The sequence below is a fragment of the Anopheles nili genome, chromosome 3 (genome assembly GCF_943737925.1).
Source record: "Anopheles nili chromosome 3, idAnoNiliSN_F5_01, whole genome shotgun sequence".
Taxonomy (NCBI): Eukaryota; Metazoa; Arthropoda; class Insecta; order Diptera; family Culicidae; genus Anopheles; species Anopheles nili.
Window position 1 is genome coordinate 73,445,656 of NC_071292.1, and position 26,267 is coordinate 73,471,922.

Below are 26,267 nucleotides of genomic sequence, written 5' to 3' on the forward strand. Positions count from 1 at the left end.
GGCCCCAATTGTTAGCGATTTTCACTCACCGCATTGCTCGGAGGGATGGGACTAGCGTGGATTAATTACACCCGATGACACTTCCATCCGATGACAGCGTGTTGAGCGATCTGGAACGGAAATGAGGGATACGTGAGAGGCAGAGAGAGAGAGAGAGAGAGAGAGAGAGAGAGAGAGAGAGAGAGAGAGAGCCCGAATGATATCGCGCCCATTAACCTTTCCACACAAGGACAACCTGTGAAATATGAACTTGTGGCAAGGTTGCACCGAGTGTGTGCGGTAAGAAAATGGCGCAGCATCCCATCTTCCTCCTCCACGGTGGTCTACTACGATGGAAAACAGTTCTTTGCAACAGCTCCATCCACGGTAAGGTCGTCGAGCGATGGTTGCTAGATATTAGATTGCATCTTGTTAGTTCGCGCGCTTCTCTTATCGAGGGAGGGGAGGCTACATTAGATAAGAAAAACTGTTAGCTATCATGTTCGAGTGTGCTTTTACCTCCAAATCATGCGATAGTGGGAGCGATAGCGGCAAATACCAACAAGCACGGCTGGGTGAAGACCAATGTAAACGACATTCTTGATGGACAGACACTCTTTTTTTTGTGATCCAAATCCAATCACCACCAACGGTAGCAAGGTGGTAACAGGCTGAGACAAATCCACTGAACAATACTCCACGAGCAAATGCAGGTGGGACGGTTGAAAGCGCGAAGCGTTTTAAGCGATAGCCAGTTATGCAAAAATCGTACGTCTCATCAATTCTCCATTCCCCACGCAGAGCGGTAGAGTCTAAATCCATCGTCCAGCGATTACCGGAGAACATAAACCAATTAGCGATCGTTTTGTAGCTGCCTTTTGAACAACTCCTTTGAGCTGCCGGATCTCTGGCTGACCGACGTGACTCAATTCTCGAGATTCGATTGTCGCTGATGCGTTGAATCACCAATGAACCGTGAGCGGCCACTTGGCCGATAGGCGCCATGCGAAGGATCCAAGATCAAGGCTAAAAATAAGCACACAGCGGATGGACCGGTGGCCGTAAAATTCCAAAATCGATACTGATTTGAATTTGAATCCTACACGACATCCGATTCGAACTTCGACAAACGGTCGAAATCTGTTCCACTTGCAGGATGTTCGATAATTGCCTCCGAAGCGGGACAGACGAAAGAAAGCGATTCGGTTGGTTTCATCAAAAACAGGATCGTATTTACTGTATGAATAAAGTTTTATGGTCGGTATTATAGATGGTTCGACATGAGACCTTTACGGCATGAGGAATACTCTTTAAAAAAAAGGTCGCGGGCTTTATTATATGACAGTCGTAGGAGATATAATGAAATAAATAAATTAAGTGTTTAAGTCGAATCGATGCGAAGGATGTCAAAGGGCATACAATGCATGAATGTATGTTGTATTCATTGGGACGGATGCTTTTGCCATGTTGTCCTTCGAATCAAAGGCGATATAGCGGAACAGTCTTCCTTTGCATAAGGGTTGCATTTTCCGTTAACGCTTCAGTGGTAGCTTCCACAGTAAGCACATCGATTAAAACTTTAAGGCACTCGTAATTTGGTTTGTTTGATTTTCGAACTGTGTTAAGGAATGAAAATGTAAACGGTGTAAACGAATGAATATGTAAAGAATGAATATGTTGCGCCTAAATGTAGGCAATAAGTAAACGCATTTTCCTTCTCTTTTGCGAACAGTTCGAAACGGTGATCACATCCGTTTCAACACCCAATACAGTCAATATTCAAAATTTCTATAAAAATTAAATGAAAAACAATCAAATTCAATGATAACAGAGCTACGCTGGTTATAAAGAGTAATATCATGCGATTAATGCTTACAGGACATCTACAGGACATCACATAGAAAAATCATCGAAATAGTCAAATAAACATTAAAAAGAATAACGAATTAAACAAACATATTTCAAGTGATACAAACGAAGAAAACAACACAAGTAACATTCAATACTATAAACATTTATTGAAAAAATAGTTTCCATCGTCAGGGAGAGAGTATTACAGGTAGAGGTTTAGTTTCATAATTTACAACAAGCAGCAAAACGATGGCTCGCACGATTAAGGAAAGAATACATGGAGAGAAAACAACAATAGTGTAACATTATGCAATTTGCGTGAAGTATTGACTAACGGAAGAGTGGAAATCTAATAATTTACATAACGCTTGGCGATTGACCGGCAATAGGACGAAATTTTGTCAACCAGGACGACGCCTGAACAATTTGAAAAATTTAAAAAACACCTTTACCTCCACACGTTTCCTGGAATAGTGAAAGTCAAACAGTAAACTGCCGGTTTCGCCAGACGTCAAACAACAATAACGAAGTACATACTATTACTATTCCTCTCTCATTTAACCCTAGGCTAGTATGACGTTCTCTCAAAAGTTCTTCGATTGCAACCGATCGATCGGAGCTGGGAATAGGATCGTTCTTGCATTCGCTCTTCCTGTCTCCCTTTTCCCGAATCGCATCGATCGCGATCGAGTGAATTCTGGCAACTTGGAAATATCTGGTCTGCTTTATGTGTTAAAGTACATCAATTGCTCTACCTCTCATCGATACTCTGGTGAGAGCTGTCTCACAAGGTAACAACAACACGAATAAACGCAACAAATTCGTATATCATTCATGCTAGCACATCCTTCTTGCGACGGTTTATACTATTTACAATTTGTGTGCAGTGGAAATAATTTCCTCTTTTTTTGCTCGTCTTATACATGAGCTCAGCGATCCCTAACGCTTTTCTCGACTACAAGCAAGCTGTCGATTGCTTTTCGATTACTGTTTACTATTTTATATTATCCTTCTTCCTTGAACCGCTGCTGCCATAGAAATCCATCGATTTAAGCCAACTCACACGTATACAAAACGCACACATACGTACACAAACAAAGATCATACATACAGTCAAACGGACGAACATGGATTCATTCTCAGTACCCACCTAACATTCGGGGACGTGCGTTGACTCTTACTTTACCGGCAGCAGCAGTTGCATCAGCTTGTTGGATCCGTCGCTCGAGCTTGGTCAGGTTTCTCATTCATCTCTCTCCTTCCCCCGGAAGCTACGAACTAAAGCATGTTACGTTAAGCACAATTTGAACTATTTCTTACTTTCGACACGGGACCATATCTGTTTCCATTCGCGTTCACTTCTTAATGTTACTGTAGCCCGAATTCACCTCCAACCCCCGGTAGTTCTCCGGGTAGACGTAGAATGCCTTTCGTTCGGATGCCTGTGCTTGTTCGTCCTGTTCTTCGGAGGACGTCAGGGCGAAGGAACTGTCGCCACCGTAGTCCAAGCTGGATTCAGACGACTTGGTTTCCATCTGCTCCACGATACCACTATCCACGATGGGCACTTCGTCGAAGTTCTGTGTCTTGGCGTTCTCTTCTGCTACTTGCACAAATGCAGCCGACAGTTCACCGCTCAGATGGGTCACGCCCTTCGTTGCAATATCGTACATGAAGATTTCCTGCTCATCGTTCTCGTTCCTGTGCGAAGAATAAAAGAAGCAAGTTAGCCGTAATTTCAATCATCATCTTCATCGATCGACGAAATGTACATACCTCGTCACCAACAGCACCACGCTTTGCAGATCGACATCGGTTTTGCCCTCGCGATCTAACCACCGACGGAAGTTCTCCCGAGAAGGCTTTTTGATCAGTTGCTTTAGCGCTTCGCCAGCGATGAACTTAATTTTCTTAGAATCCAACAACACGTCCCGCTCAAAACGCGACTGTTGCTGCTGATCCTTTTGCTCGTCTGTCGTGGCGGAATCGTCCTCGGCATTGATCAGAAATCCACCGTTCGAAGCGCCTTCTTCACTGGCGCTGCTTTCACCACTTTTCGGCACATTAGTAGGTTCACCGTCCACCGGAGCCAATACTACAACGCTGGCGATCTTGCGACCTCGCAGTTCCACTACATCCGGGATGGGGAACTGGGCTCCATTGATCTTGAGAGGTAGATAGCGATTGAACACCTGGTCATTCTGGTCTGACTGATCCTCACTTGTCACATCTACTGACGGCAAGATGGTCGAATCCTGCTTAATGTAGCGATCAGTCACATTGCGCTGATTGTTCGAGTCGAAGCGCACAACCTTCAGATCGACGTTTTGGCGTTCTGGCATCGTTACAATCGTCGGCTGGTCCGCTTCCGGTAGCTGCACTGCCTCGCTGTCGCCCTCATTAGACTTCGCGATCTCGTACCGGTCACGATCCTGTTGCTTATCCTTCACATCGTAGTTCTTCGTGATGAACTTCTCCGCCAACTTGTCACCGTTTGGTTTCACCACCGATAACACGTTGTTGGAACCGGCCAACTGAGAGCCGCCGCCGGCATTGAAGAAATTTGCCAGATGCTCCGGTGGTAGGTTCTCGAGCGCCGTCTCACCAATTTTGTCGTAATCCAACACGCTGATATCGGCGTTCTCGAGGATGCCCGAGGACAGCAGCTGTTCACGCAAATCATCCGGCACCTCGTCAGGCAGATCGAAGAGAGCCTTCTGTTTCTTTTCGTTGGCCGCAGCACTTTCAGCTGCCGATCGAGGCGTAGTGGTGGTAGTCACCGTGGTCGGAGGCCTCGTCGTACGGTACGTCGTCGTTGTTGGAGGAGCCGTGTAACGGCCTACGGTTGTGCGCGGAGTTGTCGAGAAGGTAGGGGAGTAGGTTGTACGAGTAGTACCAACCGTAGATGGCGTGCTGCCAAGCCCTTGGGCCGTCGATGCGCCTCCTTCAAAGTTTGTATTGAAGCGTGGATTCACACCAAAGTTCAGCGGTTCCGAATTGGGGATCACCTGCGCCGCCTGCTGGCTAACGTACTTCTGAGGAGTTGGTAGCGGACCAATGTTCGATGCGAGAGGACCGATGTTTTTGCCTCCGATCGTCTCGAGAGTAGGTTCGATCGAGTGGCTAATGAGCTCCTGTGAGGGCAGTATGTTGTAGTACGGCGGACGGTTCAGGGGGTCGTTTAGTGCGGAGCTTGCTGTAAGCCGCTGTCCAGCCGCAGGTCCGTTGACGGTCTCCGTGATGTGTTTTTCGTACTTGGACACCGATGCCACCAGTTCTCCACCGGCCGGAAGGACATGCTTCAGGTTAGCTAGATGCTCGTTATCGGTGAGACTTGATTGCGGGACGCCCTTTGGTCTCTCGGGGGCTCTCGTTGGCCCTAGGTTGGGTGCAGCTTGTTGCACTAGCCCACCCTGCACCGGTCGGGGCACGTCGAAGTAGGCCGGTCGCTCATTGTGGAATGCCGGAGCTTGCTGGGCTGGCGATTGCGGACGAGCCGACAAGAATGGTGGCTGCTGGAGACTCGATGGTTGCGGCGGAACAGGCTTGCGGAACTGTGGTTGTGCCTGCGGTTGCGGAACCGACTGAGGTTGCTGTTTGTAGAAGTTGTTGAAGGGCTGGTTGAATTGTGGCTGCGGCGGTACTTGCTGATGTTGTGGTTGCGGAGGCGGCGAAGAATATTGCTGCCTCAGTGGGGGCTGCTGGTTGATGTTGTGCAGCGGAATCGGGATCGGTTTCGGTTGCTGGAACTCTTGCCGCTGGAATTGTGGCTGATGTGGAGGCTGCTGCGGCGGTTGTGGCTGCGGTTGGTAATAGTTCTGCTGCTGTTGCTGCGGAGACGGTGCTGGTGCGGGAGGGAATCGAACCTGCTGCGGGCGAGGTTGCGGAACTGGAGCCTGTTGGGTGAAATATTGCGGCTGCGGTTGCTGCTGAGGCGTGAACTGCTGACGGAACTGGTACTGCGGTTGAGGCTGCGGTTGCGCCTGATTGTATACTACACGCGGTGCTTGTGGCTGCGGCTGAGGTTGCGCTGGTGGCTGGTGCTGATAATGCTGCTGGTAGTGTTGATGTTGTTGGTGATGATGCTGCTGTTGTTGCTGCTGCTGCTGCTGGAATTGCTGATGTTGTGGCTGAGGTTGGGGCTGAGATTGCGGCGGCGGTGGCGGAGGTGGTGGTGGTTGTGCACGATATGGCTGCGGGGTTGCGGGAGCAAAGCGTTGTCCAAAGTTTGCCTGTTCTTGGTGTTGTTGCACGAGTGGCTGTGCCTGAGGCAACTGTTGATGATGTGCCGGATGAGCCTGCTGGTACTGGTGTGCTTGGTATTGCTGGTGAGGCTGCTGCGGCTGCTGCGGCTGTGGCGCCTGTTGCTGTACCGGCACACTGTACTGATGATGATGATGTTGATGCTGAGGATGTGGTTGCTGAGGTAGTGGCTGTTGCGGCGATTGCGGTTGATGTGGATACTGTTGTCGAACGGCACGGTCGTTATGTTGCTGCACAAACTGCTGGTGCTGCTGGTAGAACACGTCCGACTTCGAGCGATGGTCCGTGTTGTGTTGCGGCAGAGCTACGATCGGTTGTGCCACCGACTCGCTCTCCGACTCCGACAACTGATGGCCTGCCTGGTGCTTGTCTTCGGTACCGAACGAGATGCGAATGCCACTATTGCTGTGGTACTTTTCCGAGTCGGGATTGATGATGGCGCGTAGCGTGGTCGTCTTTAACGGTGGGCTAGGCGTCACAACGATCGGTTCTTGTGAAAGATCTTCCTCCTCTTCGCTCTCGTCCGGAATGGGCTTGATCGCGGGTAGCGGATCGTCCAGCACAAGCTGTCCGTTCGTTTCGTCCTTGTGGTACTTCACGTAGAACACCTGCACCTCTTCCTTCTTTTTCTTCTGCCTCGGTAGGATGGTTTGGGTGTCGAGTGGCAGCGAATCGTTGCTTTCCTTGATGATGATCTCGATGATCGGCTCTGGTGGTTCGATGTAGTGCGTATGCACCGCCTGTGGCAGCGACTGGAAATTACCGATCGAGTTGCTGCTATCACCATCAAACGCTACGGTTGAGAAAGTATTGATTAGAGAAACAACATTTCAATTCCAATGCTGCTAGCTAAGTACTCACCTTGGTAAGATCCTGCCGGTGCTCCAGCAGGACCGGACGGCGATGAGTGGTGCTGGTAAGCGAACTGCGGCTGAATGTAGTTGCTCTGGTAGTGATTGTACTGGCCCGGGTCCTGGTAAGCGTGTGACACACGACGCTGAGCCGTATGCGCTGCCGGTACGCTCTGATAGTAATTATAATTGCCAAAGTTGCCAAACTCGAGCGTTCGCTTGCCACGTGCCTCCCGGTCGCTACCCGGTTGCTTGTCGTCCGGTTTCTTCGTTGTTGCTGCTGCAGTCGTTGCCGACTTCGTTGTCGTTTGCTTCACCGTTGTTGTTGTCGTTGGATGTGAGCTCTTGGTGGGGCTTGTTGCATTCTTTGACTCCACGTACCCATGGAGGACCACCAAGGTGGCGATCGCCTGCAGAAGAGACGGTGGAAAGTGACACAAACAATTAGAGCATCAATCGATCGAAACGCCAAACGCTGGAGCTGTGGCAACTTTGCAATTTCCATTGTTGTATAATTTCATTGAGCAATACGAATACTACGTCGACAATTAAAACGACACCGAGGCAACACAGCGCATTCCACGAGGGTTGTAGGCCAACATAGGAACACGCCTTTTTTGGAGGAACACCAGCAACAAAGCACCAGCTGACAGCGTCAAATTTTTAGCCCATCTGCCAACATATCAGCACTAGACGAGGCGATCCTCGGGTCGATCAAGCCGCACGGATATTGCCGCGTAATGCTACCGATCCGGAGACCCGTGATTAGGAGATAAGTATAGGAATGTTTTCTCACACTTTAATGCTAACCATCGGCCGCTCTGTTATCGAGTGACTTTCACTTTTTCATCCCGTTTAATTCTCTGCCCAGCGCGCAGGAATGCAGAATAGAACATCCAGCGACGGGCAGATTCACCTCGTCTGGATCCACACGCCACCTGGATGGGGTCCAGCTCAGACACCGTTATTGGATGCGTTCGAGGGCTAGCCATAATCAAAGATGTATTCATAATAGAATCGATCCGTATCAGTACCAGTGGCGCAACCCTTCAGGAAGGCTAAGCCTAGCTCGCGAGTACATCTTCCCAAAAAAAAACACATACATGTTGGATTGCAGGTGCGTTCTTTCACCTTATCCTTCACGGACCACTGCGTGGCCATTAATCATCGTCGGAGGAAAATGCCTTCCTCCCCCTTTTCCGACATCCCACACTCATATAACAAAACGGGCGCCAAACTTAGGGATGCCCGGGCCTTACGCCGGGCAACAAATGACGACAATAATGTCCAATTAAAAATGAGTTAAACTTTTCCTAAACGATTCCGTGGGTTGCGCACCGAGCGAAAGGCGCCATTGACCCATCGCGGTTCGGGTTGCCTTTACTTTTTTCCTTTCTTCTCGTTACCGACGCGACACCTCTCGCGGTCTGTATAGAAACGGCACCAAACCGTGGGCACCTTCCATGAACGATAGGAATCTTTAACCGCGTCTGCAGCGCCGGTAAGGAAGACACCTTCATCGACACCATGCCCTGGGGGGTTTGCTCGGGATTGTGGTACGTGTTATGCATGCTATCTTGCGAGCTTCATCTACGCCGGTGCCAGTCGGTTAAGCGTACAATTGTGTGCGCATATTGTTTCACCGATGTGCAAGAGCGCTGCCGAATGTTGAATCTAGGGCCTTATCCTGGGAGCCACGCGTAGAAACAAAACCCCCAAATGGCATCCGTAATGGGTAATTAAATCTCATAGCCAGGTCGTTACTTTTTTGCCCACAGCTTTTCTTATTCTCTCTTCTACTTAAGCAAAAAACAGACTACTATCTTCGGCTTTATGTAGCGGTCGCTAGAGACGCCTCCATTCGCCAATTTATTCGCCGATTTTAATCATATTTTCCGCTATCTGGCCCCGCGAATCGCAGTTACTGAATCGCTCAATTAGCCGACATCGGGAAAGAAAACATTTGTGTTGTCATTTTTTTTTTGGTTCGATGTTAATCTCCCAACCATAGCATTAAATAGAGATTATGCACGGTTTTGGTAATTTTCCGCGTATATTATTGATTGCAGCGTTTCGGCAATCGATGCTGCCCCGCGTAATAATTATTATTTGCATCGAAAATGCTTTTAACGTTCGTGAAGCCACGCTCGCACACATATTTCCCACACGCATCCGTGACGCTCACGCACCGATCGCACCGGTCACGATCAAGGAACCGTGACCAGATGTCGACACGTCGGATGGACGACCCGAAGGAGGTCATCATTTAGGGGCGAAATGGGCGAGCTTTACGACTTGTTATGATTTTCAAATGAGCTTCACCCACTAGCACCTCGAGCTAATGGGCCAGGCCCGGGAGGCAGGCGCAGGCTCTACACGAGTCAACATTGTGACGTGCCGAATGCTGAACACTAATTAATCAAGTGGTGAGCCACTACGTGAAGCATGTATGTAGCGTGTGTGTGAAGCCGAGTCAGTCGAGCTGACGAGGAAGATTTTATTGATGCGCCGAGCAGCCAGGCGCGAGCGCTCAACTATGTTGTCGAGGAAGTTAAAGAGCCATTGATCGAGGGGTTGCATTTGGTATGTGAGCATTATGCAACGGGACGTAAAAGTCGCGCATGGCTAACCGGTGTCAGGAAGTGATCACTTGTTCGTTGGTATTATCGTGCTGTAACGCTTCGCACCCTTATACGTAAGGATCTCTTAATCCATCATCGATACATTTCACCAGTCAATACATTTTCCACTTTTCACTCCTCAATAGGCTTTCATATGTCAACACAATATGATGCACATCAGTATAACTATGATGAACGGGATGCAAAAAACTAATAGCTTTTTGCTGTGAAGACAGTTCTGCTAGAATTTGTATTGAAATACGGCCTTGGATTACTTTTTACCATCTCTCATGTGACATCTCCGTTCAGACCGATGATGCGCTCTAAAGATGCGCATGATGTTGATCAGTAAATCCACAGAGTTTGACATCCGTTCTGGTACTAAATCACTGTCAGCTACATAACAAACCGACGACCAAATGCGATCTTTAATCGGTCATGACTCTATTCCAATCCCACCAGCTGGCAAGATTATGTCCAAAGACAAAATTGATCAGCCCAATGTTCGTCACTACTCTTGTGTGGTAGTTGTCCAAACTTCCCTCTCTCCTGTCAAAGAAGCATTCGTATTTCTTCAACAACCAAGCGACAGCAACGCAGAGCGCAAGATCATAAATGGCTTCGACATAATCTTCACCGTTTTGATCAACGTCTGCACCGAGACCACACCGTGGCAGTCTCTCGCGCACTCTGCAGGTTGCTCATAATTCCTGGGATTTACGATCCCAGTTCCACAGACCGGATCACTTCATTCTGCAGCCTGCTCCACCGATATTGGACAACATTCTGGACAATGTCTTACATCACTGAACAATAAATCAACGCTTCAGCCCTCTACCACGGGTATCGTGTAAGGGTCGCATTCCTGCAGGCTTCTGGTAGCTGCCGCCGCTTCTTGATAGAGCCTCCCGTATGTTGGCGTTGTTGGGTCACAGGTTTGATCGCGCAGAAGGCAGAAGCTTCGATCCGCTAAACGCAACGTGCGTCCGGGCTCGGGGTGTTGAAAGAGAAAGTTCGTCGTCCGGCGCTGGTAGTATTGTTGTTTTCCCTATCAACCCCACTACTAGCTGTGATATCTTCCCACCGTCCGGCTGATGGTGCGTGTGGTGTTTGCTTTTCTTCGCTGTCAGCCGCCACGTGACTAAGCATTGTAGTGGGGTTTCATCGCATTGCAACAAGAAACGTCAACCACGACGATCCGAGGGTCCATATGGATGGATCCCCATGGGAACAAATGCATCGCTTCGTGGATGTACGGCTCAGGTTGTAATCCTGAGCAATTTAAAAGACTATAGCCATCGAGGACGCCGACCGAGCGGTGTTGATTTAATTTCTGAGTCTGGCGGCAAGCTCGTTTCATGCAACAACGTCGCCATTGAACGACGTCACCACAGTCCAGCGCACCAATCGGCCATTCATCCAGCAGGTCCCGTTCATCCACCATCAATTCTAGCCTCGAAAGCACTGCAGCGAGACCTGCGTGCCATAAATCCCCCATACACACGGGGAAGATGACCGTAAAAATCGATAGAATTTTAATGAACCGAGAACATCGGCTAAACATCATCAAAGCGATCGGATTTTCTTCCCCAAGCCACCGTACTAGGTCCACAATAGGTAACGGAGCTGGACATCCGCGCCTTTCACTTTCACGAACGTGAAAAACCACCACCGCCTGGACAGGGACGTGTCAATTGAGCTGCTACTTTTTGAGCTGATCGCGTGGAGAAGCGCGAACGATCGTTATCCCTTATTTGTTTCGCCGTCGAGCAAATGCGCGATCGGAGTGGGTAAAATCGAATGGCTCTCCTAATTTGAGACTGAATTGATGTGAAAATGATAGTAAAAAAAAACAGTTCCAATGAACCTTTGACGAGGTTCCATCATGCGTTCAGTTGTTCAAAAATCGTAAACCCTTTTCGGGGTCTGCCCCGAAATGAGAAAGGACGTCATCACACGGTGTTGGGCGGCGTCTATAAAGTGGCTCCCAGCTTAAATTTACGATAACCGCATAATAAAGTGTGCCATAAAGTAGGATTTTCATCCAAAGAGGACCGAGACGTGTGGTATTTCCAATTAAATTGTACTATTAGCCACCAATTTGTAGGTCTTAGGATTTTTCTCCCTTCCCATGAGATGTGTCCGCTGCGACACCATATTGGACAACCGAAGGGGTGTAGCTGAAGAAGCCCTTGGCGTTCGTTATAACGTCAGTTCCTGGTTCGATTGCCACATCCGTAACCGAGAGTATAAACTCTCTGAGGTAAATTAATGTGCAAGCAAAAAGAAGTATTAAACAAGTGGCACCATGCATGAATCATCCAAAGCGCACGATCTTCTTCGACGTGTACCAACGGGCTAGACGGATGAAAAATCCTCATTACGCGAATAAAAGCCCGAAATAAAACAAGACGCCAACCGACTCAATCGACGAACCGTGTCGACGATAAAGCCACCACGCGCGCAAAGATTATCCGTGGTTTGCCACGAGCTGAAGCTGGCTATCTGCTGTGGTGGTGGAAAGCCAAGGAAAACCTAGGATTAACAGACGGGTGGTGAAAAATTGCCTCTTTTTTTCCTTCAGCGCCAGGTGTCGGAAACGGTAGCACAAAACGGTACGGTGGATTTTACTCGCTCGTGCGGTCAACACCAGCTGAGTGCACGCTTCTTTGCCGCATCAATATTTATCCACACCGCCGTCATAAAATCTGCCCGGTACGCCGACGTGCTGATGCGCAATCGGTGCAAAATCCGGCGCAAAAAAGAAACACAACAACGTTAAGTAACGAGTGGCCGCAATCGTCGAAGTTGCCGTCGAGGCTCACGTGGGCATCACTGACCCAGTAGCCCTTTCGCAGGAAGCAAACGGCTGCAAACGGTGGGCAGAAGATTGCGGGAGGCAGATCGAGTTGATGAACCATAATTTCGAGCACTTTCCGTGCGCGAATCGCGAACCATTACGCGAACCACCCAATCGCACGAGAAGCGGGCGCGATAGATAATGCAATGTGTACAGTCGGTGCTGGCGTAACAACATAATTAGCACCGCTGAAACGCGTCGAAAAAAGCTCGGAAGGTGCAACGACGACGACGGGAATGAAGCCGCATGATGGGATTTTCCGCTCAGCAGACGAAAATATAATCCTCCGTCGGACATTTCACTTTTCCTTCCTTTTTTTCTCCACACAGGCACACATTGTCGTCGCTTTCGAACGCCCCGTTTCGAATCGTTGTAATGTGTCACTTTATCACCAATCAATCGACACGTGTTCCGGGCCGATCGGACCACGTGGGAACCCTCGGCTGATTGCCTCAAGGGAACTGAAGCGGATTACGAGCCTGCGACGACGGATGACGGTGACGACGACGAATCCAGTCAATCATCGCGCGATACGATCGATCGTAAAATGATCGAGACCATTTCGGTGGAGTGAAGGCGAGAAGGAGAATCAATCGCTTGGGGAAAAGCGAATGAAGGAAAGCCTACCTTCCAGACTGGCCTTCGAAATCACGACGAAACTCTACGGAGGCTGTGTCACCGTGTCGTGGCACGTCGGATCTTCCTCGAAATTAGAAGAGTAAGGAAAAGAGACAGAGCCAGAGAAAGAGAGACTGAAAGCCAGAGATCGAGACTATGGTAGAAGAGAAATATATGTATAAACATATTCGTACCGACAACTTTCACTAGACACCCTTTGCGATGCCACCACGCGCCCGGGATCACGGTCAACCTCTCGGTTCCGTCACGGAACAGGGAAAACAAAAACCGTCGATCTGGACATTTCCGCGTCCCCGGAAACCCGAACCCATGGCGGTCCGTTGAGGGTAGCTGATTTGAATTTTACTACCATCGCGTTAGCATACGCCTCGGTCGTCTCGTCGGTGGTTGGCGAAAAAATGAAAATAAAACAACCAGCACACACACACACACCCGTTGAAGGGTGGGAAAACTAATCAGCACGAGGACTTTAGGGCGCACCACGGGGACGCTTTCGGATCGGGTTTCGGAGTTCCGGAGCGGGCCAACCTCCTTGATCCACCGGCAACGTTTCGCGTCCCGAATCGGGGAAAGTACGCTCCGATGGTTTGTTATCGAAGTGTTCCATCACAGACCTACGAACCGGCCTACGTAGAAAATTCCAACGACACCGCCCACCGCGGTGATGGTGGTGGTGACCATCCCCGAAAAGTCCTCCCCCTTTCAACGCTCGTAAAAATCGATGGAATGCGAGCCCAAGGGGGAGGGGGGGGGGTCAAGAAATGCATAATAAAATTAGCATCGGTTCGGGCGCTTTTTTTCCCTCTTTATTCGATGTATTAGACATCCGGAACGGAGTCGACGATTATGAGAGAGGAAGCGAAATTTTATATCGCTCCTGCCAAGCAGTCCGCGCTAAGGACAACTTCATTAGGTAGCGACCGCGAGACGGTGATCTTTTTTTATTATCGTACCTTAGTCGCCTTTCTTTCGCCCGCCAAATGATGCGTGACCGAGAGAAACCACTTTCGATTTCATTCTTCCCATGAACTGCCGGACGTTTGGTGTGTAAAAGGTCATCTGAAAAAACGCGCCCTACACGTATACACGCCCGTTGGTTTAAGTTAACGATGGTGTCGATCGACGAGCGGAACCTCGATCCGTGTTAAATCATCTCTCCCGAACGGCCAGCATCGAGTGTTACGTGTGCCGGAGCTAATTGAAGATTCACCGATTGTTCTCACCTACTGGGTGACTCGCTTGCGCCAATTGCGGCCAATTTTCGAGGACATTCCCATGGGGCCTATCCAGGTTGAGCTTTTTTATTGCTATCAGTGGCCAACGTTTGACCGAAGCAAAAAAAATACACACCATGCTGAACGATCGCATTATCGAAGTGAAAGGACCTGTTGCCAGGCAGACGTGCCATGTGTGCTTAATCGAAACGATCGAACGGCGGTTTGTCGGTACCGTTACGCAAAGCAATTCGGATGAGTACCTTTTTTTTGACGATGACGGACGGACGAAGAGAAAAGGTAAAGGACTCGCACCCCGGCTGAACCTCGCGCTGGAAGTGGCCAATTAAAATGCGCATCAGCTGTGCACGTGGTGCCTGTCTGCTTCCGTCCATCGCACCCGAACGGACCCGCGAGGTAACCTTTGATTGCACAAACGCGCGCAATCAGTGCCCAGGGACCGCCGGGAGGGAGAACGTGTTGAAACGAGGCGTACTATCATGCCCTCCGGGGGCAGCCACTTTCCTTTGCCATATCGTATCGGGTGGCATGCCACGGAACGCAACCCCGAAACCGGACCAACCGTCTGTCCGGTTAGCTGAAACGAAAGACTCACCAAGCGACGAACCCCCGGATCCGGTCTGGAGGCGGCATGAAGGTTACGAGCCGATCGGTTTCGATCGAAACACGGGTGGGGGGCACGCGGCACATTTTCCCTCTCTTCATCCTTCTCCGCCAGCTCTTGCCCCCCCCCCCCCCCGACCATCGTTTGGATGCATTCGGAAGAAAGTTTATGCGACGCCTCAGCAACCACAAGCCGGCTCAGCTCAGGAGTTGAGCTTCCTCTCTGCGATTCCGGCTTCGGCGTGGATCAAACCAAGATAACACGCTCGCTGCCCACGAGTGCGTCGGCGCCGATCGAAGATTCATCCCAATTCCGCCACAACCGCGGCCACAGCCACTCCCGGGAGGGCGCGATAAAAGCGAATGAGAAAAATAAAACCAAACGAACCAGTCGGACTTGTTTAGGGGACCAAGGCGGCGCTGGTTCGATCGAATCTGAAAGTCACGGCGATGGCCGAAGCCCAGGGTGAAAGACACTTACGCTTTCGTTCGCCATGGCCACGGAATGTTACCTCCCGGTCACCCCACGTGTGTCCTGAGTCCAGCAATGCGAAAAACCGGCCTCCACGAACATCCCGCGAACATTGCTGCTGCGTGACGTGCAAGAGACCTTTCTCCATTGCGCTCAAGGATGCACCAGAGCGCCGGAATGTGCCGCTGCAGCAGAAGGAAATTGTACGCGCGGCCACTCGCTTGCGTAACACATCCCATCATAGTAAGGCTTGGAAAGAGTGCCGCTTGGGAAAATGCGCCGCTGCTGCAGGACGCTGCGCACGTGAACTATGAATGACCAACCGCAAAAACCACATCCCCACGGATCGGGCCCTCTATTTGCATGCGAATGGGAAAAGGAAACGTCTCGTCCATTTCTCTCCCAGCACAATGGCGATCGTGGTGTGACCGCACATTCCGAAGATCGTAATCGGAGACGCGACTAGTCCCAAATTGGCAACCGTGAGGCCCTTCGTTGTCGCCAGTGGAAGAGAAGGCAGACCTACAGCAAGATAAACGATCGTTTTTCTTTTTTTCAATCGCCGTCTCTTCACACAGAACCACGTGGGTCGGGAAACCCATCGTGTATGCCGTATTTCAGTTGGGTTCCTCATCAAAACGACAACGAAGACCCACAACCCAGAGCGAGGTTGGATGGTTTCATCTTTCCCGTGTGTGGCTCGGGAGTCTTTTTTTTGTTTTTTAGTGGGAATCCCTTGGGGTTTTTGTGTACCCATCCCATCCATCGGCAAGCTGGCTAATTTATTAATATCGTACTTTGTTGTCGTTATCGTTTTCATCGTTAATTTCTTGCTTTTTTTCTGCTCCACGGGATGACACAAACTACCTGTGCCGGTGGCCTCCTCCGGCAAGGCATGTCTCTCCATTGGCTTGTGCCTTTCAGGGCTTTCAGCGAGACGCCACCGCCCACCAAGCTGGACGGCACTTTATGTGCTTTAGCACCACATAATGAACTTAATGCTGGTTTATGAGCACCATGCGCCCACCTACACGGGATACGGTGAACAAGGGTGAGTCGCTCTATTCAGTGAGCCCAAAAACAGGGCGACCAGAAGGTTTTTTTTTTGAGGGGGTAATTGAGATTCATGATAGGACGTGCTCGAGTTCAGTTTCCATGGGTAAGTGATAAAGAAAAAAACGAGAAATGAAACACCGCCTCCATCTGCCATTGGTGGCAGGTTTCGCTTTCTTCTTCGCTTTTGGAAGACCAACATCTCCTCACTCTCGCTCTCCAAATCACGGTCCCGAATTGAACGTGGATGATGATGATGATGATGGAAAAATTTGGTTTAAAGAAACACACTCGTGGCACGCCTGTGGAGGATGGAAGGGAAGCAGTTGGAACACCGCACGGTTGAGCCCTATCTTAATTACGATCTCGGTCTCAACAGCTCCAAAGGATGGCGCGCGCGCTCGCACACTCGATCTCCGCAGCCTTTCCGGGAAACGGTGACACCCGGTGCGAATGAAAGTTTAATCGCTAGAACTGGAGCGTTATGCATAGGCTGCGGTGTGCTGACATAATGGGATTTTTTTCGTTTCGTATCGGCCTTATTAGATCGTCTGAAAGGGAAAAAACTGTGTTTATCTAGCGCTAACGAGACCGTCGTCAAGCGAGCGGCCTGTTTAAAATTCAGCTTGGTTTAGAATTAAAATTTTAAATTGGATTTGCTCTGAAACATTTGGTAGAAATTGATCTTTTCATTCCAACTTGAAGGAATTACCATGCAACAGCTCACATTACATCACGCTTTGTTCTGTTTAAATGCACCTGCCTTCGCTTTAACCGATTGGAATCAATCGGTAGTCTAAATACATGCTCGTTTGCGAGCTGATTGCGAGATAAATCGTTTAATCGCTTCAAACGGAAATGCGGAATTAAATCACGCATTACCGGATTTATGATAAAAAAACCCTTATGCAAATACGCACAACACGCTCTCATACGATCGCTCTCGTCTGGCTGTGTAAATACCGTGGAAATGAATTGGAACCGGCGCCTCGAAAACGCTGCACGATTATGTTACCATTTTTTACACATAAACATTACCCCTCCCAGCCATCAGTGCTGGTTTCTTCTTCTTTCTTCCTTTCTCGATCGAACATGATCGAGCCGGCGGAATGATGAAGACACGCCACTTGGCAGATGAAATAATCTGCGATCCGCACCCCTACCACGCCGAGGGAACCACCAACGATTGGGGATGCAAAACGAGAGCATCGACCTTCTCGTGGCAGCAATCGCCAAGCCCCAACGGGCTCTAACACGTGTGAAACGGGCAACCGATCGCGAGAAAAAGCGTGAAACGACACGTCACGATCATGACCAAGCGGCAGTTTAGATGACGTGCCCCTCCACCTGAATGTCACGACCTCTTCCGAGGTCTCGCCGCATCCCGTCAGTAAGTCTGTCATCGTCGCTGGGCCACGGCTGAGGTGAGTCGACGAAAGCTATCACAAAACAATGCCTCAATGTCTCCGCTGTCGGGCTTCGAAGGCGATCGGTGGCAGCTGATTATGACAGCGCCATTTCGCAGTGATCTTCGTGAGCGTGTTCCGGTGCGGTGGCAGATGGAAAGTGATAACAGGCGTGCAATCCGGTTGCAGCTGCAACTAGCTCAGCTGACAGTCGCGCCGCAAACCATCCTTGACGGACGCTTCGGAACGGAAACGGTGTCTGAGTGGCAGGGTGGAAATGAGCAGACGGCAGCTCACGATCTAGATTACATCTGTCTTTCGAACGAGCGATCCAACAGAACCACGGAAGAAAAACATTCCCCTCATTGGGGAGTCGAAAGATGTCTTTGGGAGACATTCAAGTAAGAAAAAGCAAAACAAAACTACCTCCAATCTCCGTAATGAAGCGTGTTCGCTCTAAGTGAGATATCACAATAGAGAAGAAAATCAGCAGCAACAGGCGAACTGCAACCGTATAATAAGCTCATCGCATTAGCTCACCCCGTCGATCGACGGGATGGATTCGTTGCACTGCGGTCGCTTTAATCTCATTACAGCTTTAAAACGACTCCCCTATCTCAGACGAAGCTCTCAAACACGCTCAGTCAAAAAGAGCATTATAATTTCGTACACGAGCTTCGGTTTTAGGTTCCCTCTCGAACAGGTTCACCACATACACAGAAGACCGATTAGAAGCTAACCCGTGTCCGCATGGGGTCTTGGTCCCGGTTGCCCCATAAACCAATAAATCTTACCAGCATCCGTGCCTGGCATTCCCAGCTGGTAACCATGGGCCGTCTTGCCAGACACTCGGGTATCGAATGAGCGTCCACGAGGAACGTTCTTACCGTCTTGTTCCGGGGGCATTCTGGGACGGTACTAGCTGAAAACTAGAGCTCTCTCTCCGAGGAACCAATGCCAATGACCCTGCTACGATGTGGTCCCATATCCGTCGGCATTCTCGGGTGTCTACGGTTTCATTGACCCCTCCTCGGCGGTCAGAAGGCACTTACTTCCGCCATCCCGAAAGGTCAGAGGAAATTGGACGAATAAAACCGAGATGAAATTGAGAGATTCCCAGAAGCCGTTGGGTTCGTCGCTTATGCGGCTGTTGTGTTCTTTCCGCCTCAAGTCTCCGGTAGTCTGCTTTAAGCAACCACACCATTCATTCGAACGTTCGTTCTTTCTCTCTCTCATTCTCTCACTCTCTCTCTCTCTCTCTCTCTCTCTTTCTCTCTCTCTCTCTCTTTTTCTCGATTTCAGTTACTTTCCAAACGGTCAGCGGATGCGGGTTTTCGCTTTTCGCCTTCCGCGTTACCTCTGCACCCGAGGTGACGTGCCGTGATTTACTTTATTGCATTGTGTCCTCCTCCTGCCGGTGACAATCTAATTAGCGCTCGCAAGCCAAAGTGAAAGTGGCGGCTTGGGACCTTTATCGGAGTTTAATGACACCCCGCCTCGGGCCGAAAAGGGGGTAACAGGGATGCCACATTCGGTCGGGTGTTCGAAAACTCACCTAAGCGATTCATTTCCATTGTGCCTGCCGCCTTAAAGTACGAATGTTTTTTTTTCCTTCCTTATTTTCCCCTTGCTCGTTCGTTTTTCTATTATTACCGGCTAGCAGGAACCGCGACGCGATTCGATTTTGGCCCAGGGTGGACATGGCATTGCACTTCGTGGAGTGAACAGCGCGCTCCGCGAAACTAATTCCGCAACCAAATTTTGGCCCACCTTGCCCCCGGTACGGCACGCGTACACGTCGCGTTTCTCTCAAACGACGATCATGACGATTAGCTGGCGAAATTGTACCAATTAAGGCACCCTACCTCCCTTTCCACGCGCATCCAAGGTGGCCACAATGGCCGTCAATAGACGGCCGGATGGTGCAGGTCGGTCGAAAATAGCTCGTGCTTGGAACACCACCAGTCGCTCGCGCTGTTCGATCACTTGTCGCACGGCATCCGTTTATTATTATTTCATCGCAAGACCCCACAGCGCACGTGACGCGTGTACCAGCGTCGGCTGATCGAGCTGGTGGCGGCACAAATGGGAACACGGGTTGAAGAAAATGAAAGTGTTTTCCGCGGTGGAACAGTGGCGGGACCGGGACGATGCGAAAAGAGGAGCGTGTGCGAGAAGCACACCTGTACACGGCGTGATGCCGCCTCGGTTCGCCCAGGTGTACCTTCTCTTCCATCAAAGGCGCGAGCGATAGTTAGCTTAGCCCGATCGATTCCGATCGGATGCGGTAAATTATGGCTCCCGGGGAAGGCCACGAGCAGGGACGCTGTCTTCGCGGCCTGGCTTAGGGCCACTGGTGAGCAGGTACACGAGGGCACGCTGGCAGATTACATGAGCACGGACATTAATCACTCGGCCGACGGCGAAGAGACAGCAAATAGTCATTTATCGATAAATTGTTTACTGACCCCCCTGTAGGATGGGCGCAAAGAAGAGCAACAAAAAAAGTACAGCTGGAAAGCTGCAAGATTGGTGGTGAATGTTGCCGCTAGTGCTTACGTAAATGATAAAAACAATTGCAAAGTACAAGTAGGTTCAAAAATGGAAATTCAAAATTTAACAACACGCAAAAATATGTGACAAGTCGCGGTGGTAGCAAAATAATAAATACCAAATGAAAATGGCACATCGTAAGCTACAAATAAGCGCACATATCCTCGCCATCAGTGAAAGCATCTCGTGCCCTTTACGCCTGGGCTAGGAATCGTATTTCACTCCAAAGAGCACCTCAATGGAGAAGGTGCACGAGATGCTGCTCTTTGCAACCAAACCTCCGTGATCTCTAGGATGAACGAGAGAGAGAGAGAGAGTGAGAAAGAAGGACTAAGCAACCATCTAAGTCCAACAAAAACCAACGGTTTTACCAAATTTACAACAATTAAGCTCCAGTGCAGGTTCCTGAGTTCGTTGTCCTTCACTCGTTCAGCTTGTTTAGTAGTTCTACACGATCGTTCCCGCCTGGTGAGAGCAACCGATTGTTCACCACCCAGCTCAGTTACCGATAGCAAAGGCGTGACTTCTTCCCGTTTTCTGGAGGGAGTGTAGCGAATCCCCCCTAGCCCCCTCCCGAGGACCATTCATCTTCGATTCGATGCGCTGCCGTTGGCCACGTATTTGCGATTTCGCGATTGATTTTCCATCTCCACGTGGTGGGTGGTGGGTGTTATGTTTGCGGTTCTTTTCAGCGTCCACCTTGAGGTGGATAGCCGTCTCAGTTTCATCTGCGCAAATTGAGCGCCAATTAGCACGACCCAAGCGGTCCGCGATCCGTGGCACGAGATATTCAATTTTCCCGATTCCCGATCGTCCTCCCGTACGGAGGACTCGTGCCGATGCCCTACCCTAAAGCAGCTCTGGGCAGGGCCATACTTTGTTGTGGCGATTTCTTTGGGCCTTTGTCGGTCACGACGGTGAAAGAAAAGTACGGTCAAAAGGTCAAAGTAAGGGCGGCCTTACTTTTCCAGATTGCGACCGTTTCGTGGTTCGTCGATCTGCGTGTTGAATCCTGGCCGGGAAAGTGCTGCGGTAGGCTGTCAATTGTGGACCCTCACCGAAGCTGTCCGTTTTCCGCGAGCCCGATTCGACACGGTCCATTGCGCAACGGATCGACGATTTGGCTAATTGAATTAGCCGCAGTGGCCCACTCGAAGTACCCCGGTCTTACAGGGCAGCCGCCAATTTTGCTGCCACTTTACGATCGAGTACGATGTTCGGGCTGGTGGCTCGCATCGAATCGATTCCGGTAAAATGCGATATGGGTCGATAAGAAGCGAGCGCGTCCGGCAGTGAGGACGCGGACACTCAGGGCTAATAGCGACATGAATTGCGGAACGGCTTGAGATACATTTTGCCCCCCACTCGAGCGAAGTGGAGAGTAAATAATGCAACAAAAGAGCGGCGGCGTGTTCGAGTGAAGGTGTTTCATCTTTTGCCTCGACACTATCACGGCAAACGTGTAGGAAATGGAAAGAAATAATAATAAATTCCACATGGGTGCAATTACGCTGTAAGCATTGTTACGTGAGGTTGTTTCACTAAAGGACTCCACAAACAAACAAAAAACATTATTTTGCCAAACATACATCAAGTGCTATGAAGTGAACCTTCAACGTTAACTGACAACTTTATTTTAGATAGATGCTAGCATGTGGTAGTAAAACATGGCTATTATTTTAGAACTAATTGGTTTACTAAATTTGCTAATATATCTGTTAAATTATAATCAGAAATGAATTGCCCAAACAAAACGTTTAATTTAATCAAGAAAGAAAAATGTGACTGACGTTATCTCAAAACCTATTAAACGCCAGAGAAACGCACCGAGGTGTTGAAAAATCGCTCTATGCCAGCGACATTACCACCGTATTAAAATCAAAAACTATTTCTGACATTTTTTTTCCGTCAGCAAAAATTTGCGAAAGAAGAACTAATGCCCCTTTGTAGGGTTATTATTTCTATTTACAACTCAAAACCAGCAGCGGCTTTTCATCACGCAAAACAAAAACGGAACGAAATTCCATTACCGTGCTAGCGAACAGCCCAAACCATCTCCCACAGACCGGTGGTGGGCCAAAACTATGGCATAACATAAATTAAGCCCACTGATAACAGTTTTTGCCTGTTAGCTGGCAACCAAAAACCGGAAGCACCACGACCGTGCGGCCACGTGCGTCTCAGCGAACGGCCTACCCTCACAAGTGGCACGGATTGATATATTTTCCACCCTGGGAAACAGCGAATGAGATAAAAAAGAAAAGAAACAAGAAGAACAAGCAATCACAGAGCTAGAGAAAGAGAGAAAGAAGGAGATGGTAACAACAGCCGCAGTTCCGAAACCAGCAAATGCGCGGAAAATGGAAATTATGTAAATCAACACCGTGCCGGGCCAAACCGGGGAAGAAGGAGAAGTAGAGATGGATGAGAAGGTGCAGAGTGCAGTGAGTTTTCCTCCCACCCGCATAATAAAAGGGGGGTTGTGGCACAATTTTCCTTCGCCTGCACGACTGAGAAACACACCGAGGCGGCAGCGGTTCGCGAGTAATAAACGTTTATTTTGGCCGTCCGCACACATTGCACACAACCGATGCATTGCAAACGCTAATGCTTTTAAGATATTATTGCTTTTTTATGCGTTAAAAATATAACCCATCCTCATCTCATTACGGTCGGTTCGAAACCTTCCTCGGCATGGTTGCAATTACGACGACAACCGATGGGTGCATTTGCAGACGCACACACCCTTAGGACCCCTTTTGAAACCTTTGGTAATGCATTTTCCAAACACTCTCAATGCTGCTACACGACTGTTTCGCTGAGTGCAATTGCATTCAAACTGCATACACGCTTTTATTCGTAAGCTATACGCTAACCGTACGGATTAGTTTTTATCACAATTTTAGTTCCCTTTCCCAGTGGTAGTGTTGGGTATTTCTACCACTTTTTTTCTGCCTAGTGTATTTTCAACCCCAATGGGTAGGTCTTTCACCGTGTTCATTGTTGAGCTCGGCGCAATTCATTTGCGCAAATCCCACCACTTCTCCCGGAAGGAAGCATCCAACCCAATGCCAAGGTAAACCTGCGTTGCGGAAACACAAACTGCAATCGGTACGCGCTACACCGAAACGATCGCTGCCGTTTTGAATGTGCGGAATTCGACGATGACAAATTGGTGAAATGGTGTCTCGCGAAGGAAAGTGAAATCGTTGAAGCTGGGGAATTTCTTCGCCGAAGCCAATCAATCTTGATATCGGCTCCCTCATCCCGGGTGTGCCATCTTTGGGCGCTTTGGTCCGTTCGAGCGCGTGGTTCGAGTAAATATTGATCCAGCAAACACATGCTCGGGTGTGAGTTTTTTTGTCACGGTAAAATACATCTGCCTCTTGGTGGGTGACCTACACCTTTCTGAACCGCTCACATACGCTCACAATGGCACAAGCTGACAATAGGGAGCACAAAAGTGTCTCCCAAAAAAATGACCGCCGAGCCACGCGTTAATGACCGAATGCTGATCGACGTCACAATTGAAAGCAGTAAAAAACCAACAGAAAAAAGGACGCTAATGCGAGACCGAGAGTGAGCGAATGAGACAACACAACTTGCACTTAAAATGGTCACCTTCCCTCCGCGATCGATCGGGTGCTTCTTTTCAACATTCCGCGAAGTCGTCCCAAGCTGCCGCCGCCAACAGACTCGGAAGGAGGATGGCGCAGCAAAAATGTAAATAAATAAATAAATCGCCACTTCGAGCGGTCGACCGAGACCGTGGGGCCGACTGAGGCCACTCGGATGCTGAGGTCACCTGGCGAGATTTCTCTCTCACGGTCGCACGATCGCGCGGGATGAGCCCTCACGACAGGTGACTTGAGCACGATCGCGCGCCCGCGAGATTCCGGCGGTGAAATACTTTCTAAATTTCGCCCGAACCTCCATCCCGTCGCCTTTGTCATCGCTTTTTTCACGGTGCGTAATCCGATCCGGAACGTGGCGCAGCGGGAAGAGCGAAGTGCGTGGATTCGAAATTCGGAGCGGCACGAATTGTGCGTGCAAAGCTGGAAGACGACACTTGGGAAGCCTAGAGGATGGTGGAATTGAAATTTTCGCCATCAGACCCACTTATCACAGTGGAAGAAAGCGATTTAAAAGTAAATATTCTCCATTTTCACACCTTCTTTTTGAAACGACCGCGATAAAAGAGTGAGCTTAATAGAATCCATCGTTGTGTCATTTCACCACCATTCTGAGCGCTTTGGCAGAAGCAAACAAAAATCGTGTCACAAAGAAAAAAAAAAGCGAAAAACCGGGCTACTACGTGTTGCATCCTGCACCATCACAGCCAGCCATCAATTACCGCACAGGGTATCAGTTCGTGCTGGTGCATAATATGTTCGCGTCGAGTGTTCGAAAGTGAAAGAAAAACTGCAGCATAATGTCCGCTCGCTGGTGGATGCAAAACTCGTATTTCTCGTCCCGGTCGCCGTAATTACTTCACTTCGCGGACACTTCCTTTCCTCCTTCTCCTGGACGGCCACCGTCTCCGCATGCTTGATCCCTTCGGTGGATCGGGAAAGTGAAATCGCGTCATTCCACACCCTTTTTGCATCCTGCCGGTCCATCATCGCCGGGACGGTGGGCATTCGCCCTGCCCGGTGCTTTCTGTTTGCCATAAGCATAAGCACCGTTACACACCCCAACGAGTCGGGGTAACAGGATCGAGGGGACCAGGCGGTTTGTGTACTTTTCGGGGGTAGCTCTTTTTGTTTTCATTTCAAGCTCGATCATGAGCTAAAGAAAGCCACGAAAAATGTATTGCACTTGGGTGCTCGCTTGTGTCGCATACTCAAAAGGCGACCTTTTTAATGCGCCGGCTATTATCAGGGGCGAGATTGCTTTATTTTCTCAGGCCAGGCCTTTCGCGGATGGGGCTGGGCGAGTGAAAATGGGAGAATAAAACCTATCAATCAGCCGTTTCTTCGGGTGGAGCGAGTGGCATAAACCTACTGATGTGGTTTCGAAGGGTGAATGAGCGGAAAAAAGCCCTTTAGGTCTTTTTATCGCACAGTACACGGCATCTTCCATTAACGCATTGCCACGGACGTCGGTTCAGTGATGCGGTAGTGTCGGTTTTTAAAACACTTTTAACGAATTATTTCCTTGAAGCCCGTGTGAAAGGTACGGGTACAGGTTAATCGAGCATGAATATACGCGCTATTATTTTTTTATGCTGTAAGTATGCTTGCTATTGAACACTACGCTATGCAACGCCATTTTTGAGCGATCTTTTGGGGGATGATTAAATTTTCCATGTGTCAGATATACTTCTACACGCGTTCTCTTGCTTGCTGCATGCAATTTCTCCCATCTAAATCAACTCTTGCTATAGTTTTCCTCCATTCAAAGGCGGAATCAATCATTTCTAGGAACAACGGATTGAACACGTTCAAATGCCTCATAGTGATCTTGCAAACGCCAGTTCAGTCGAGATCGAGTGCGTCGGTGCAATCATCACTCATTCCGTTGCGCAATACTGCGTACACGATGGCTCTACAAATTCGGACATCTTCACAACCGGCAGCCTCACTCGGTTAGGTTGTGAGCAATTCCGCACGTTCATTACGGAATTACGTTTGCCTTCGGTTCGCCCCCGCCATGCAGCACCTTTTTGGCACCCACGTACATACGCGGGTTGGCCATTGGTAAACCAAACGTGCTTAGATTTGGAAATATAACCAATTTGTTTTACATTTACTGGATGCATTGCCAACAGGTACCACTCGATGGTCTACCGCCACGGCATTCGAGTGAGGAGAAAATATGGGCAAAGACTATTCACGACATTTCTCCGATCGGGGTGCTACTTACCAAAACGAACAGTCTC

At 49.4% G+C, this 26,267-nt stretch overlaps 1 protein-coding gene across 1 annotated transcript; it reads right to left on the bottom strand.

Annotated features, from left to right (window-relative positions):
- Positions 1-3,185: 3,185 nt before the first annotated feature.
- Positions 3,186-15,522, bottom strand: LOC128725040 (titin-like). Its single transcript, XM_053818759.1, has 4 exons — positions 15,415-15,522; positions 6,955-7,354; positions 3,607-6,886; positions 3,186-3,531 (listed from the first exon to the last, which is right to left on the bottom strand). Exons 1-4 carry the CDS (start codon positions 15,520-15,522, stop codon positions 3,186-3,188), a joined length of 4,134 nt encoding a protein of 1,377 aa, XP_053674734.1.
- Between the last annotated feature and the right edge of the window lie 10,745 nt (positions 15,523-26,267).

What these genes read in the sequence shown, in the direction of transcription:
- LOC128725040 (XM_053818759.1), bottom strand. Translation starts at nt 15,522, where the DNA reads ATGGAGAAAGGTCTCTTGCACGTCACGCAGCAGCAATGTTCGCGGGAT. An exon ending in ACACGTGGGGTGACCGGGAG is followed by an intron (nt 7,355 to 15,414) that starts GTAACATTCCGT and finishes TCTCTTCTGCAG; the next exon opens with GCGATCGCCACCTTGGTGGT. An exon ending in GTGGTGCTGTTGGTGACGAG is followed by an intron (nt 3,532 to 3,606) that starts GTATGTACATTT and finishes TTCTTCGCACAG; the next exon opens with GAACGAGAACGATGAGCAGG.